We start from the raw sequence: 13044 nt of genomic DNA, 5'->3' as shown, positions 1-13044 counted from the left end.
GTTGACTGGTTACGTTCGTTCAGCATTGGTTTTATTAGTTTCCTCATACAACTGCCTAGGTAGTTGAAGCACGCGAAAATGTTAGAAAGCTCTTTTTTGCGATACTTTATTGTTTATCAGTTGTAAAATTAATCTAGCCGTTTTGGGCCTGGAATTTGGTCATTTTTCGGCCCTTTTTTTTCATTACGAATTTAGCCCTTTCCGGTGTCGGCCCAAGCGAGTCTCGCAACCCTGTCAGTGATCTAAATTAGCCGACTTCCGGTCCTGTATCTTGTAAAAATAAAGTGAAAAATTTAACAGCAATGGCAGCCAAAGATTAAAAATTTACAAATTTAGCATATTTATTTTCATATGGTAACTATGACACTTCTGTTATTGTTGATAAACTTTGATTTGCGATCTTTAAAATGGGCCGTGAATATCTCTTTCCTTGCATGATCATTATCATGTGTTGTAAATAAGTGGGATTGATCCCCACTGGCGACACTGCTGCACTGTCTGCCACTAACTCACCTTTGCGCTCAGGCTTAGCTAAGGCTTTGCCCGGAATTGGACTTTTACCGTAATCACTCAGCTATTTAGACATATCCATTTCCTGTCTAGAAACAATAAGATTTTAATTTATTTTTTAAAAAGATAAATTAAAACTAAATCCAATTCAATATTTCATAATTCATAATAAATTAAAAATTAAGGTAAAACAAAGAAAGAAAGAAAGGGTCACTTCTTCTACGTCTACTTCTACTTCTGCCATCTACAGTCCAATTTTTTTCAGCTCCCACATGCACGACTAGATTATTTTCAATTTTGAAAGAAGACTCTTTTACCAAATTCATTGAATTAAAAAAAAAAAAAGTTGTTTTTTTTGGGTTAAATTTATTAAAATTTTTATATGAGGTAGGCCGAGTTTCTAGATATGATTTTTAATTTTAAATTTGGACTTGACTCAACTGGGGCCCATTTGTCTTTACTTTGGTTAAAGTTACAGACGACCTCCCAGGTGGAAAGAGGCCACCCCAGTATCGTATATATTTTCCCTTTACTTGTTGCTCTTTGTCTTTATTCTGGAATGAGATTGCTCTTTATTTTTTCATGGCCCTGACAGGGATCCTCAGCTGGGAGGAGACATCATATTTTGTGAGAGATGATAACCTCCCCCCCCCCCCTTACTACCGTCAACTGGGGTCACTTTGCCTTCAGGGCTGACTTTGCCTCTGTATATTTGGACATAATAGATTGCATTTAGATTTGTACAGTTTATTTCTTTTGATGAAAAATCAAGTCCCCTCATGAAGGAAAAAACAGCAAGCCTGAGAATACTCAAATTGCTCCAAATCGGTAGAGGCAAAGTCAACTGGTACTCCTACTACTACTACTACTACTACTACTACTACGACTACTACTACTACTACTACTACTACTACTACTAACTACTATTATTACTACTACTACCTCTGCTGCTACCACTACAACTATGATGATGATGATAGTAATAATAATGCTAGCAAGTTGAAATGATTATTGGGTAAAGTGGGTCCCAGAAGGAACTAAAGTCTGGCTTCTAATGTGGAAATATTGTGCAGCTATATGGTCTCGTGGTATGACACTCGCTTTCGGATTGGAAGGTCCTGAGTTTGAGTCTTGCTCGATGCATAGTTGAGTCCTTGGAAAGGCTCTTTACTCACATTCTCTCACCGTACTCAGGTATAAAATGAGTACCTGGCTGTAAACAGCATTGTCACTGTCGGAAAAAAAATGGTAATATCGCCTAATAGGGGTCATGTCTCATTTTACATTTGTTGCTGTTGGTCGGGACCCCTTGTAAAGCGCTTTGAGTACATTAAGTGGAAATTGCGCTGTATAAAAGATCAATTTAAAAAAAAATAATAATAATTGTTTTTGTTTGTTTTAATATTGATGTGAAAGGTGACATCTCATCTTCTCCACTGTTGATAATTAACAAGTGAAGGGATTGAATTTATTCTCGACCAAGTCAAAACCGGATTGCTTATACTTTTATATGATACTAATTATAAAATGTACTTCCTTTCTTTTTCAGTGACAAATGGTGCACAATTAATTGACTTTTGACATGTGAAAAAGACTTGAGGAAATTCTTTTTTTTTTTCATCACTACTTTTGAAGACGATGGAGTCTATGGGAATTCGTCATTATTTGGCTGTATTCTACAATGTTATAGATTTTGTGGGATGTAGAACTTTTTTGTATCTGATGAATATAGTATTATAAATTTATGTACTTTGATTTCAAGTTTTTATAGCTAAATTAAATTGGGACGGTGTGATAAATAATAAGGTCCATTTTATTCATCAAAAAGTTCTGCTCTAGGACTCCGCTTAATTTGTTTGATTTTAAATACAATAGTTCACCAGTTCTGCCCACCAGATCAATCATGCCAATAAAATTATGTGTAATGATATGAAACGCTTCTAGTTCGTCATAGTTCGAGAGAATTTGGTAACTAATCGCCCAACTCGTAATCTAAAAATAAAAACAATAATTTTAAAAAGTAGCAGAGCGACGTCAACTTTGTTCATTCTATAATCTTAGTATTGGAGGATTTGACACTGATATGACTTTAAAAGTGGGCCGGTCACTGTAAAAGCAAAAACAACAAAAACAAAATACAAAATAAAACTAAAAAAATCAAAACAACGCAAAAATGGAAGACAACACACAAGCTTTCATTAGTATGCTTCTCTCTCAGGAGCACGGAGAGAGTAACAAGGACGATGAATGCAATACATCTGCTGCTGCGATAGACGACGATGACTTTGACAACAAAAACGGCCATGCAGAACTTGAATACGGGGGAGACAATTCTTCAACTGTCATGGTGATGAATGACAGTCATGTCGGTCTAATACAGGAGGAAGAGGGGTATTCGGCTACGAATGAGTCGAAGAGGAAGAGGAAAACGAAAACTCCGAGAAAAAACACAAAGTCGAGAACGAGTTCTTCCATAACTGGGGATAACGTGGATTTAGTAGACCCGTGGAAGCTTGATGATGACGACCCGTTGAAAAATCAGGTATTTATTATTTATTATTCAATTTATTGAGTCGTAACTACAGTTACCTGTCTTCTGGGTGGGGTTCCTGACCTCCCATAGTGGGCAGGGAGGTACTTACTGCATCTTCTATACTCCTATATCTGTTTTCCAACTTGCTTTCTGTCTTTGTCTTGGAATGAGATTACTTGGTTTTGTCCTGGACCTGGCTGAGAGGGAAACAGTCAAATGTATAGTTAGTTTTGGGAGATGATATTTTTTCCAGTTATGCACTGTATTATGTTTTCTTTATATTATATGATTTGTAAAACATTTGAGTGTATTCCTCTTAGTGGGGACCTGTGCTTGTGTCTGGATGAGACTTTTAATGATCTCAAACTAAGTATACATTGATAGTGTGCTTTTGGAATCTACACCTGTTTCTCATTTGAACCAATTCCCCTTTGTCTTACCTTTTCTTGGGTGCAGTAATTGTAATTCTAGAACTTTTTACTATCCCATTTTCTTCCTATTTACTGGCGCTGATATGACCTTAATGTGTTGCAAGTGCCGTAAAACCCTTAAAAACAAAAACAAGCACCTGTCTTACCAGTCAAATTATTTGTTCCTATTTTAGACTCTGAGATGTTTCATGAACTATTTGACACATATTGCCAATGTTGCATTTTAGTTCCTAGCATAACTGTGTAAAATTCTTACAAATCAAAGGTTTAAGCTGCACTGAATCTGGCTGTAATCATAACTTAACAAAGATAACACCATTTTCACCTTCATCATAATCATTGTCGTGGTCAGCGTCATCATCTTTGTCATCATCATCATTATCATCATTGTCATTGTCGTCGTCGTCATCATCATCATCATCTCTTTTGATATTTGTCAAACCAAGGATTTCCTCATCATTTTGTCCTATTGGCATCTGTATCCATCTTGATTCATCCATAAATATTTATAACAATATGAAATTGAATATGTAAACTTCAATTTTATATAGGAAGACATAAAATGGACGTTTCGGGTTTCCCCTTTATCACCAAAACAGGATGAATGAAACTACAAACGAATGTGGTAGTGGTGTTGTTAAGATGATTCATGATTGGTGTTCCATACAAATTGAGAACAGGACCTTGTTCTCTCTCACCTTTGTTGTGAAAATGGGGGACAGCCAATCGGGTGGGGTCATTGGAGAAATGCAAGGATCAGGTTGTCAAATGATTCTTAAGGAGTTTTGTAAGGAAAGGATGGGTAGTTTTTTTTTTTTCTAGACAGTGATAAACTATATGACACATGCTTTGAATTTGACTCTTTTCTCAACAAACAGCCAGTGTAATCTTTGGAGCGGAGGTGTGGCCGAGTCGCTTCAGTTTTCGAAAGACCAGTCTGGCAGTATTATTTTTGATTGTTATTGGACAATTTTTTTTTTGGGGGGGGGGGGGGGGGGGGGGGGGGGGGGGAGGGGGGGGGGGAGGGGGGGGGGGGGGGGGGGGGGGGGGGGGGGAGGGAGGGAGGGGAATTATCATCTGTACTTTAAAAATGGAGAAAAGAAACCATAACCCATAAGTAACTTATTTTTCACATAAACCCTTATTTTTAAAAATTGCGGCTTCTCAGGTACTTAAATACGCTTCAATAGTCGTAACGTCACTTCCCTCGTAATGACGCATGGTAACTTAGTAACTGGCTCTAAATTGTCGGAACAATGGCGGACGCCCTTATGAAATATTTCTCATCATCTGTACTTTAAAAATGGAGAAAAGAAACCATAACCCATAAGTAACTTATTTTTCACATAAACCCTTATTTTTAAAAATTGCGGCTTCTCAGGTACTTAAATACGCTTCAATAGTCGTAACGTCACTTCCCTCGTAATGACGCATGGTAACTTAGTAACTGGCTCTAAATTGTCGGAACAATGGCGGACGCCCTTATGAAATATTTCTCCGACGAGCATAAAAGTGTATCCAGAGGGGAAAAACATTATAAATATGATCTTGTTTTGACTTTTATACATTCTGATCGCAACGTCATATGAAAAGTTCTAGCCAGCATGAAGAATTAAAAGTACTGATTTTCTTTGTTTAGAACCACGATGGCCACCGTTGCTGGGCAATGTGACATCAGACTATTGAATCTAATTGGGCTGCTAGAAATATTTAGAAATTTCAGGAATGTTTGATTTTTAGCTTTTTTTTTTTTTTTTTCAGTTGAGCTACAAGTTGGGATTCAAGCCAGTCAAGGTATACCAGAATCACCCAAAGGCTGGTAGGTCTGGTTTGCTGCTGCTTTCACTTTCCAAAATTAGGCGATTAGGAGATGGCGGCTATGTGGTCTAGTGGTATGACACTCGCTTTTGGATCGGAAGGTCCTGGGTTTCGAGCCTCGCGCTCGGTGCATAGTTGAGTCCTTGGAAAAGGCTCTTTACTCACATTCTCTCACCGTACTCAGGTGTAAAATGAGTACCTGACCGTTAACAGCGTTGTCTTTGTCTGAAAAATGGTAACAGGCGTGCGCTTTGTTTGAGCACATTTTAGTGGATATTGCGCTATTATAAAAGCTCTTTTAAAGTTCTTTTTAAGATTAGACAGGTCCTCGTTTTAAGATTTTTACTATGTTTGTCAATGTTTTTCAATCCATTTTATAGCTATATACATTTCCATACATTTTTTTCCTACTCTTTCTGTTCCTCACTCTTTCCCGTCATCTCTTTACTCTTTATATCTCCACGTGGAGTGCTCTCTTCGTTTTACTTTATTTCTCCACCTCACTCTCTCTCTCTCTTCTCTCATTCTCTCTCTCTTTCTCTCTCTCTCTCTCTCCCCCCTCTCTCTCCCTCTTCTCTCCCGCTCCCTCTCTCTCTCTCTCTCTCTCTCTCTCTCTCTCTCTCTCTCTCTCTCTCTCTCTCTCTTCGCGGGTGGTTGGATGGGAGCATCACCCTTGAATCATATACCTATGATGTTCGCATGGGTGTACGATCCGATAGCGATGTCGTTTCTTCTTCTCTTTACTAGCCTATCCTGCTTCTTTGGTTTGTGATTGTATTTTTGACAGGGGATATTTTTTTTCTCTGTAAATCTTCTGCCTGTTTGTTCTTGGTTATTTATAATTTAGCTTATGATATCTTTAGGTTATGATTTTGATTTACATTTGTACTATTTTTGTTAGATTGCTTGTTTTTTTGTTTCAGCGGTCTCTCATATAACCTCAATTGTGTTGGAAGAGACCTAAAGCAACAAACAACAACAACAACAACAACAACATCTCTCTTCCATTTTTTTCTCTCAGCCAACCTTCTAACTTCATATTATTACATGATGAGACGTCGATCATTTTCCTCCTTTTTCTTTTTTTTCTGTTGGCATCACTGAACAGTCAGTTAGGCTGATTGATTTTTTAAAGGCTTAATTTAAATTCGCTCTTTTGATGTTTTGCAATTGATTAAAGATTCCTGTTTATAGGATGCATAAGCACAAGGTTGCCGTAATACACACATTAGCCGGGTTTGTAGTATAAAAACAAATGTCTCCTTTTGGCCAAAAGTTTATCATTATCTCTTGATATAGTGGATGGCATTATAGGGCTCTAGACTGTTTTAATTGGAAATGACAATTTGCTAAATTATATATTTACAAGTCGGTTTGTATCTGATGATTAGAATAGATGTGTTTTAGACGTGAGTAATATGTTACGTAATAATATTAAATAACAATGAATAGCTATCTTATTTTTGCATTAGATTTGGGCTTGGCAGACGGGCCGATAGATTTTCCTCCTTTTTGACAAATTGTCATTATCATCACTGGTCTCTCTCTCTCAGCTTTGCTTTCTCTCTCTCTCTCTCTCTCTCTCTCTCTCTCTCTCTCTCTCTCTCTCTCTCTCTCTCTCTCTCTCTCTCTCTCTCTCTCTCTCTCTCTCTCTCTCTCTCTCTCTCTCTCTCTCACACATCTTTCTCTCTTCTGTCTTGACCCCTCCCCACTACTCAACTCTCTCTCTCTCCTTTCTCTCTCTACTCTCTTTACTCTTTCTCTCTCTCTCTACTTTGCTTTCTCTCTCTCTCTCTCTCTCTCTCTCTCTCTCTCTCTCTCTCTCTCTCTCTCTCTCTCTCACCTCTTTCTCTCTGCTCTCTTGTCCCCCTCCCCACTACTCAACTCTCTCTCTCTCTCTCTCTCTCTCTCTCTCTCTCTCTCTCTCTCTCTCTCTCTCTCTCTCTCTCTCTCTCTCTCTCTCTCTCTCTTCTGTCAACCATGCGTTGAGTTCTATATCTGCTGTAACCCAGCTTCCACTCCATGAACCATGTACTACACTACTACATCAACTATTACAGTCACTTATACACAGTGATTTTGTATGTGTCACATACTTTTTTTTCAATTACCAGCTTGGTGGGTCACTGGATTTTTTTCAGGTTTTTTGTGTATGGCATTCAACACTTTCAGGTGAAGTGACCATTGTCAACTTTGACCCATGCCATGAACCTCATGACCTATCTGTTGCCTGCCCTGAACTTCTCTTTGCTTCCTCTTCTTTCAATCGCTACCACTCGTACATTTTATTTCTAGATTTAAAGAAGAAATACACGTCTTTCTTTTGAAAACTGTTTCCAGATACCTCATCGTGCAGCCCCAGAGGACTGTATTCCCGTGCAGTGTTTTCAGTTGCCAGCTTCGAGGATGGAGAAATGTTGGAAGATCCCGACGAATTTGCAGTGGATTCAGGCAGTGAAGACGAATCGTGGGATATGACAGAAGAGCTGTTGGCCCAAATGCCTGGTGTTGGTAATGGAGAGGCCAGTCTTGGTGACCTGGAAGGAGGTGAAGAGAGGCCCACTCCTTGTCCACAGTGTCGGAAAATCTTGCCCTCTTTTGCTAAAATGAAAATTCACGTTTCAAACACTCACTTGAAGGAAAAGTTGCACATTTGTCAGATATGTGGTAAAAAGTTTTTATTTCGTCATCCACTGGATTGCCATATGAAGATTCATACGGGAGAGAAGCTTTTTCCGTGTGCGGTGTGCGACAAGCAATACCTCCAGCAGAGTTTTCTACGATTGCATCAGAAAGTACACGCTGAGGACAAACCGTTTCAGTGTACTCTATGTGAAAAAGCGTTTGTCGATAAATGCCTCCTATCAAAACACATCAAAGTTCACACGGCAGAGAGAATCTTTGATTGTGACCTGTGCGAGAAATCTTTTAAGGAGATGACTGCCTTGAGAAGGCACAAACGAATCCATATGGGTATTAAACCATTTATTTGTTCTATCTGCGGTAAGGGTTTCACCCAGTCCAACCATCTTCGAACTCACATGAGGTCTCACACGGGTGAAAAACCGTTTATCTGTTCTGTTTGCGACAAGGGTTTTACCGATAGCTCTGATCTGAAAAAACATCTACGTGTCCACACAGGTGAACGGCCTTTCACTTGTTTAGTCTGTCACAAATCGTTTCGCCAGAGTGGATATCTCAACTTTCACATGAAAACTCACTCCAGAGAAAAACCGTACAAGTGCTCCATGTGTGAGAAAACATTTCAGAACAACTCCAATCTGATTCGTCATCTTAGAATTCACTCAGGGGAAAAACCGTACGAGTGTTCACTGTGTAGTCGGTCCTTTTTAAAAAGCTATTCATTGAAAAGGCATATGGAATCTTGCACAGGAGAAAAAACGTTCAAGGATGAGAAGAAATATGACTGCTCCGTTTGTAATGAGTCATTCACAAAAATCTATTCCATGAAGAGGCACATGGAACGAACACATTTTATTAAAACTTTGCCCGGAGGATTGTCATCTACAACATCAGAATCGTCATCGTCATCATCATCATTATCCGTGCCATCAACTTCTTCTGGTAACCGTCTAAAATCATTACTCACTGCCCCTGACACTAAAGCCAAAAGTAAAGCAGAAAAATATGTCCCTGATAAGAATTATTCACCTGACCTGGTACGTAACCCTGTGGACAGCACCATCAACGATGCAATCAACAAAGCCATCAACGAGGCCTATGCCAGATTGTCAGCATCAACGTCTGCCGACAAGAAAGAAATGACTAAACAGCAGATTAAAAAAGAAGCGATCAATGAACTTTCCTCAAACGGTTTTGATTTAGAGGCGTGCCAATTGGACCCATTAAACTTTACCGATATGAAATTCGATATCGACGTTAACACCGCTGAAAAGTCGTACAAATACAAAATCGGAAGCCAAACCTCTTCTTTGGTTTCATCAGAAAACAATCAGCCGGTTTTCCCTTCTCATGATCCACCTGTCAGCCAACCTGTTTTCCCATCCAGAAACGATGGGATTGTATATCAAGGAAAATGATTGACATTACAATACTGTAAAAAGTATGCATGTTTGAGTACGATGTGCTGTTAGTTGCAGATAAATTGTGTACCTTTGTTCGCACGCATTTGCATCATATTGTGTTTGCCCTTATTATTAGATTTAATCCACCGTGATAGGAGATTTGTGTATAGAGTGCATTGTTATTAATTACAGTCGACTAATATGATGTTGCCTTTTTATAATAATGTGAGTAAATAATATAATTAAGTACAAAATGACTTTACATTTATTTGCCCAGCTATGGTCTCTCCAAATGGTTTGCTTTTGGCTACCTCACCCCCCTCCCCCTATATTATCATTTTATGTCATTCTTAGTTGTTTTTTTAAAAAATAGAGTATTTGTTACAGTGAATGACATAATCTGTCGGATGGTGAAAAGGTTTGAACTGAGATATTGCCAAGTTTAGTTAGAAGGTCAATATTTATCCAAAATAAGTTCTTGTTATAAATGATTAAATCAACCCTTTTTGTACATCTTTGGGACATATCAAAGCTTAATTTCACTTCTCAATATTTTTTTCAGCTAGGCAAGTTGAAAAAGTATGAAATTTGAGAAAAGTTGCTGGATACCTTTCCCATACATCTGACCATGACTTCATGAAAAATCACCTGATTTACTTCAAATAAAGATTAAAATGCTCTAGTGAGCATATTCTTTCAGAAAATGAAAAAACAAACATAAGAAAAAACCCCTGCAAATCCAAAATTTTCACCTTCCGACTGATTATGTCATGCACTGACACATTTTGTAACCTATTTGAGTGTATCCCTTTCGGTGGAGATCCAATAACAGGTAATTGTGGGACTCTTAACTCTCTCCTTACCAAGACTTTTCCTAATCAAACAAAAAAGTAACAAATGCATTCTACACAGATTGCTTTTTGAGCAAAATGATGTCTACAACACAGTGTTTAGTATTTATAGCTGTAATCAAAGCATTTCTTTTCATTTTGTGACGTACAAGAGAAATTAGAATGAGAAAATTGTCGGTTGTATCATAACGAATGTGACGATTTTCCTGTAAGGATAGAGGTAATGACTCATCTTTATTCCTTCATGGAATGCCTAGGCAACATTATCTAGAGTTGTCAGTTGTATCGTAATCGTAGTGAATGTGACGATTTTCCTGTGGTTGGTAAGGAGAGGGGTAATTGACTCATCTATATTCCTTCATGGAATGCCTAGGCAACATTATCTAGAGTTGTCAGTTGTATCGTAATCGTAGTGAATGTGACGATTTTCCTGTAAGGAGAGAGGTAATGACTCATCTATATTCCTTCATGGAATGCCTCGGCAACATTATCTAGAGTTGTCAGTTGTATCGTAATCGTAGTGAATGTGACGATTATCCTGTAAGGAGAGAGGTAATGACTCATCTATATTCCTTCATGGAATGCCTAGGCAACATTATCTAGAGTTGTCAGTTGTATCGTAATCGTAGTGAATGTGACGATTTTCCTGTAAGGAGAGAGGTAATGACTCATCTATATTCCTTCATGGAATGCCTCGGCAACATTATCTAGAGTTGTCAGTTGTATCGTAATCGTAGTGAATGTGACGATTATCCTGTAAGGAGAGAGGTAATGACTCATCTATATTCCTTCATGGAATGCCTAGGCAACATTATCTAGAGTTGTCAGTTGTATCGTAATCGTAGCGAATGTGACGATTTTCCTGTGGTTGGTAAGGAGCAGGGCTGAGAATCTTCCGCCTAAAGGCGGATTTCCGCCTAAATGATGGTTTATCTCCGCCCATCACCATCACTATTCCGCCTTTTAAAAAGACTCACCACAACCACTACATCAACATCCCTATCACCACTACTTTTACAACCACCACCTATACTACAACAACCATCACATCATTATTCCTATCACTATTACTACTACAACCACCACCACATCATCATCCCTACCACCACCACCACCACATCATCATCCCACCACCACTACTACTACCTACAACAACCACCAAATCACCATCTCTACCACCACCACCAATACAGCTACAACCACTACTACGACAACTACCATCACATCATCATCCTTACCACCGCTACTGCAACAACCACCACCATATCATCATTCCTACTATCAATACAACTACATCCTCCACCACCACATCATCCCAACTATCACTACTACAACCACCCCACATCATCCCTACCACAACTATTACAACCACCACCACACCATCATTCCCAACACCTCTACAGCTACAACCACCATATCATCATCCTTATCACGGCCCTACTACAACCACCACCACAGCATCATCCCTACCGCCATCTTTTCTTACTACTACTACAATATGTTGTAATTACACTTTAAATTCCTCCAAATGGTGCCAGAAATTATTGCGAGACACATTTTTGATTGCATCTCAGTAAATTTTTTATGAAATTCAAATGTATACATTATCGTCGCATAGATAGGTCTTGAACTCCATTTTTGTGACCAGTCATTCTCACCCCTGAACCATCATGACATCATCACCATCTCTACCATAACTACCACCACTACGACAGCAACTATCACATCATCATCAGTACCACCTCAAGTGCAAGCACCACTATTACATTATCTTCCTGGTGGGATCTTTTGACTTGCATGGATCAGAGTTGCTTTCTGCCCTTGTCTTGCTTGATCCTATTCATTGGCAGGGAGGGAAACAATTAAATGTATAGTTGTTTTTGGGAGATGATATGCTTGTTCTCGTATATCATCTCTCTTTTGTGTGACGTTAGATTTGTTGTTCTAAGTTTTGTATTTCTCTCACAAGGATTCTGTGCTTGTGTCTTGGTGAGACTTTTAGGTGACCTCAAACTAACTACATTGATAGTTTGATCTTGGAGTCCATAGTTTGATCTTGGAGTCCGTTTGTGAGCCCTATTTGAACCAGTCACTTTTTCTCCGGTGCTTTTGATCTTACTTAAATCTATATTTTTTTTACAGCCCCATATATATTTTACTGGGTGGGGATCCTGACCTCCCATAGCGGGCAGGGAGGTACATACTGTGTCTTCTATCCCCTTATATCTGTTATCCAACATGCTTTCTGTCTTTGTCTCGGAATGAGATTACTTGGTTTTGTCCTGGTACTGGCCGGAATCCTAGCTGGGAGGGAAACAGTCAAATGCATAGTTATTGTTTTGGGAGATGATATTTTTTTCCTTGTAAATCATCTCTCTGTTATGTATTATTATTTTTATTTTGAATGTATAATGTAAGCATTTGAGTGTGTTCCTCTTTGTTGGATTTTGTGCTTGTGTCTGGATGAGACTTGTAGGTGATTTCAAACTAAGTACATTGGTGGTATGCTCTTGGAATCTACATCTGATCCCTATTTGTTCTCAATTCCCCTTTGTCTTACTTTTTCTTGGGTGCTTTAATTGTAATTCTAGAACTTTTTACTATCCCATTTTCTTCCTTTTTACTGGCGCTGATATAACCTAAATGTGTTGCAAGCGCCGTAAAACCCTTAAAAACAAACAAAAACAAACATATATATTTTAAGTGCCGCTGAAATGACCTACAAACATATACACGTGCACACACAAATCAATAAAATCCACTCAGTTCTTAAGTCTCGTTAATTTTTCACTTTCATCTTTCTGTACTCATCACTAGATTCACTTTGAGCTCTCTCTCTCTCTCTCTCTCTCTCT

The 13044-nt window shown here is 38.6% G+C and overlaps 1 protein-coding gene across 1 annotated transcript; it reads left to right on the top strand.

Moving 5' to 3' along the window:
* The first annotated feature begins 233 nt into the window (after window positions 1–233).
* Window positions 234–12827, top strand: LOC144959872 (uncharacterized). The gene is made up of 4 exons (XM_078892684.1): window positions 234–354; window positions 2060–3052; window positions 5236–5293; window positions 7633–12827. The coding sequence occupies exons 2-4, from the start codon at window positions 2684–2686 to the stop codon at window positions 9351–9353; spliced, it is 2148 nt and encodes a 715-aa protein (XP_078748810.1). The 5' UTR covers window positions 234–354; window positions 2060–2683; the 3' UTR covers window positions 9354–12827.
* Window positions 12828–13044: the final 217 nt, after the last annotated feature.

This window comes from Berghia stephanieae, chromosome 14 (genome assembly GCF_034508935.2).
Source record: "Berghia stephanieae isolate SIO BIC M18660-M18661 chromosome 14, UCSD_Bste_1.3, whole genome shotgun sequence".
NCBI classification, from domain to species: domain Eukaryota; kingdom Metazoa; phylum Mollusca; class Gastropoda; order Nudibranchia; family Aeolidiidae; genus Berghia; species Berghia stephanieae.
This window is presented reverse-complemented; position numbering and strand designations above follow the sequence as displayed.

Coding starts and splice junctions, on each gene's coding strand:
- LOC144959872 (XM_078892684.1), top strand. CDS start 2,684: ATGGAAGACAACACACAAGCTTTCATTAGTATGCTTCTCTCTCAGGAG. Junction 3,053..5,235: donor ACGACCCGTTGAAAAATCAG/GTATTTATTATT, acceptor TTTTTTTTTCAG/TTGAGCTACAAGTTGGGATT. Junction 5,294..7,632: donor CCAGAATCACCCAAAGGCTG/GTAGGTCTGGTT, acceptor AACTGTTTCCAG/ATACCTCATCGTGCAGCCCC.